The sequence below is a fragment of the Notolepis coatsorum genome (genome assembly GCF_963971535.1).
Source record: "Notolepis coatsorum genome assembly, chromosome: 6".
In the NCBI taxonomy this organism is placed as follows: domain Eukaryota; kingdom Metazoa; phylum Chordata; class Actinopteri; order Aulopiformes; family Paralepididae; genus Notolepis; species Notolepis coatsorum.
In genome coordinates this window covers 140,590,173-140,593,356 of record NC_140170.1, presented here as the reverse complement: position 1 = coordinate 140,593,356, position 3,184 = coordinate 140,590,173, and the positions used below count along the sequence as shown (strand labels likewise).

At 46.2% G+C, this 3,184-nt stretch overlaps 1 protein-coding gene across 2 annotated transcripts in view; it reads left to right on the top strand.

Annotated features, from left to right (window-relative positions):
- Positions 1-266: 266 nt before the first annotated feature.
- txnrd3 (thioredoxin reductase 3) overlaps positions 267-3,184 on the top strand; it is a 63,148-nt gene continuing 60,230 nt past the window's right edge. Inside the window, exon 1 of one of the 2 annotated variants that reach the window (XM_084316349.1) lies at positions 267-666. In XM_084316349.1, coding sequence (XP_084172475.1) covers positions 550-666 — 117 coding nt within the window. In that variant the 5' untranslated portion in view covers positions 267-549. The remainder of the gene's footprint in view (positions 667-3,184) is intronic. The other variant, XM_084316350.1, reaches the window with a different exon arrangement.

Sequence of the window (3,184 nt, the reverse complement as noted above, 5' to 3'; positions counted from 1 at the left end):
GTGTACCGCGTGAACGCACATTGGTGCCAAGTGTGGGCACTTTCAGTACGGCCAACATTGAATTCGTTTATGACATTGACATGTGATGCAATTTAAACGGGTTATTACCTCGGATGTCAGAATAATCGGCAATTTGTTGCATTGTTAACTAGCTAACGTTTGATATACTGGTTGATGTATATTTCCTCAAATAGTTTTCTATCTTCTCCTGGCACCAAAGTCTGGCACCAAGCAGAGCACATGCTGACGTCATGACCCCTCCTTTTTGTTATAGTCTCCTTGCTCAAGACTGGAGACGTTTCGCGCCGCGCCGGTGATAACAGACCCGTCCAACACACACTGTCGCACGGCGAGGAGGGAACTCAAGCTGACGTCGCCGGTCACCTACATTTCGAGTCGTTTCTTTTCGTGAGAGAGGACCAGATCAGGAAAAACACCAACTGCGACGTCAAACTTTTAGACAAGCGTTCTTTGATTGACTCTCAGGGGTCCCTCTCCTTCGCGTTGCCAGGCGGCCGGGGGGGCGAGCGAGACGGAAACACACCGAACATGCCTCCCATCGAGAACGACACCGGGCGAAATCAACTCAAGTCTCGAATACAGGAGCTAATCGATTCGAACCAAGTGGTGGTGTTTAGCAAGAGCTACTGTCCGTTTTGTGTAAAGGTACGTGCATCTGTTGCTGGTTTAGAGAAACCAGTGTTTTCGCTAACATCCTGCCGGGCTGTCATCATCCCTCGGCTCGGGCTACGTGCTGGACCACTCGACAGATGATGTGACCGCTAGCGACACAGACACGAATAACTTTGGTTGTTTTAGCTCGGCCGTTTAACTTGTAACCTGTACCGGGGACATCTGTAGAAACACCAAAGTGCCCTCCTGTTATGTACACTACATGTCTATTGAGAATATACGACGACATTAGCCAACGTGTATATAAGTAAATGCAACTCACTTGAGCGTATGCGCTACTAGCTACACCGACTAATCTCTGGACGTTATTTTAACATTTGCTTAGTGGCACAAGTTTTATAAACGTCTGGTAATGAACCTCGTACATACTATGAACCTATTGCTTCTTGGAGCCTTTTTAATTTCCTTCGACGTGTTACGCGCGCATTAACCATAAACATGCCCTGCTCGTCTAGTAGGTTATTGTGAACGCAATAAAGAAACTTGACTTGAGGTTGTGGGTCGCGTGAGGTTAACAGGCTAGGGGATTAAAGGGATATTTCACTTTATTAGTATAACAAAAAACTAGTAAGCCAGCGACCACGAATGTGCCTTTCGTCTGCTGTTAACACTATTATATCTATTGGTCAACAGTAACACCACCATTCCCCCCAGGTTCCCAATTCGCTTCCATTCCAATATTATTGATTGATTGAAAACTTTATTAACAGATTGCAAAATGGGTACAGTACAGCTCAATACATACAATTGTTAAGGGGATGCAGACCAGAGAAAGACTTTCGTCTTGTTTACATCAGGGCCCCCCATTTTCAATTCATCGTAACATATATGACATACAGATAGACAGTACTGCTACATTTATGACATACCAGATTTGCAAATACAGTACTGTTTGTGATACGAAAAGAGTCCAGAAAAGAAGAATATACATGACCACATCAAACAAGAGGTGGACGCGGGCAAATACTGCGGCATGGTCATGCTGGACCTACAAAAGGCCTTCGACACCTGGTCAATCACACCCATTCTGATTGACAAGCTAAAAGCAATTGGTTTTGATAGTCTATCAGTGAGCTGGATGCAATCCTACCTGGAGGGGAGAGAGCAGATGGTGGAGGGTAAACGGTACCCTATCCCCCCCCCCCTCACAGTAAACTGTGGTGTTCCACAAGGAAGCATACTAGGTCCGCTACTGTTCCTAATTTATGCAAATGACATGTCGTCAGCTTGTGACTGCAACTTGTTCCTGTTTGCGGACGACTCAGCCCTGCTGGTCTCTGACAAGAACAAATTACAGGTTTGAAAAAACCCTCAGCTCAGAACTAAGCAAAAATCTGCATATGGCTCGCTGATAACAAACTATCATTACACATGGGCAAAACAGAGTCCATTCTCTTCGGTTCAAATAACAAACTCAGCAAGACCGACGGCTTCTCAGTTACAGTGGGTGACAATATTGTCACAAGGAAAGAAGATATTACCTACCTGGGTTCCATCCTAGAGGCAAATCTTTCCTGTGACAAAATGGCATCCAATGTAATAAAAAAAGTCAACCAACGAACTCGTTTCTTGTACCGGATCTCCTCACTGGTAAACAAGAATACCTGAAGACTCTAGCAGGAGCACTCATTCAAGGGTACTACGACTATGCTTGCACCTCATGGTACCAAAGCACCTCAAAGGCGCTAAAAACAAAATTACAAACATCTCAAAACAAACTGGTCAGACTACTGCTTGACCTTACTCCTAGAACCCACCTCACCCCTGCCCACTTTGACAACCTAGGATGGCTTAGAGTAGACGACAGAGTACAGCAACTTGCAATGGGCCTGGTCTACAAGATACACTACACGACCAAGGTACCCATGTACATGACTAAATACTTCCCAAAGGTCAGTGAATACCACGATCACAACACCAGAGGGAGCTCCACAAATCATGTTAAACCCAGATTCGGCTCAAACAAGGGACTAAACACGTTTCGCAATTATGCCACATCAATGTGGAACGCCCTACCCAAAGCTGTAAAGGAATGTGAATCACTACCCACTTTCAAAAACACTCAAAAAACACCTAAGGGAGACTGCAACTCGAAACTGGCCCCTGTAAATGTCCGAACACAACCCCCGCCAATGTACAGTAAATTACCAAGTATGGTCTTGTCAATAATCCAATGTACAGTGTTGTTTGTACAGTTGTACAGTGTCCCCCCACCCACCCCTCGCTACCACCACCCCCCCCCCCCCCACCCACCCAACCACCTCCAATGTACAGTCCCCACCCCTCCTACCCAACCCCCCCACCCCCCCCCCCCCCCACTCCTACCCCCCCCCCCCCCCCCCCCCCCCCCCCCCCCCAACCACCTCCAATGTACAGTTTCTACGCCTAATGTATATACTCTTTTCTTTCTGGACTCTTTTTGTATCACAAATACAGTACTGTAATTGCAAATCTGGTATGTCATAAATGTATAGATGTAGCAGTACTGTCT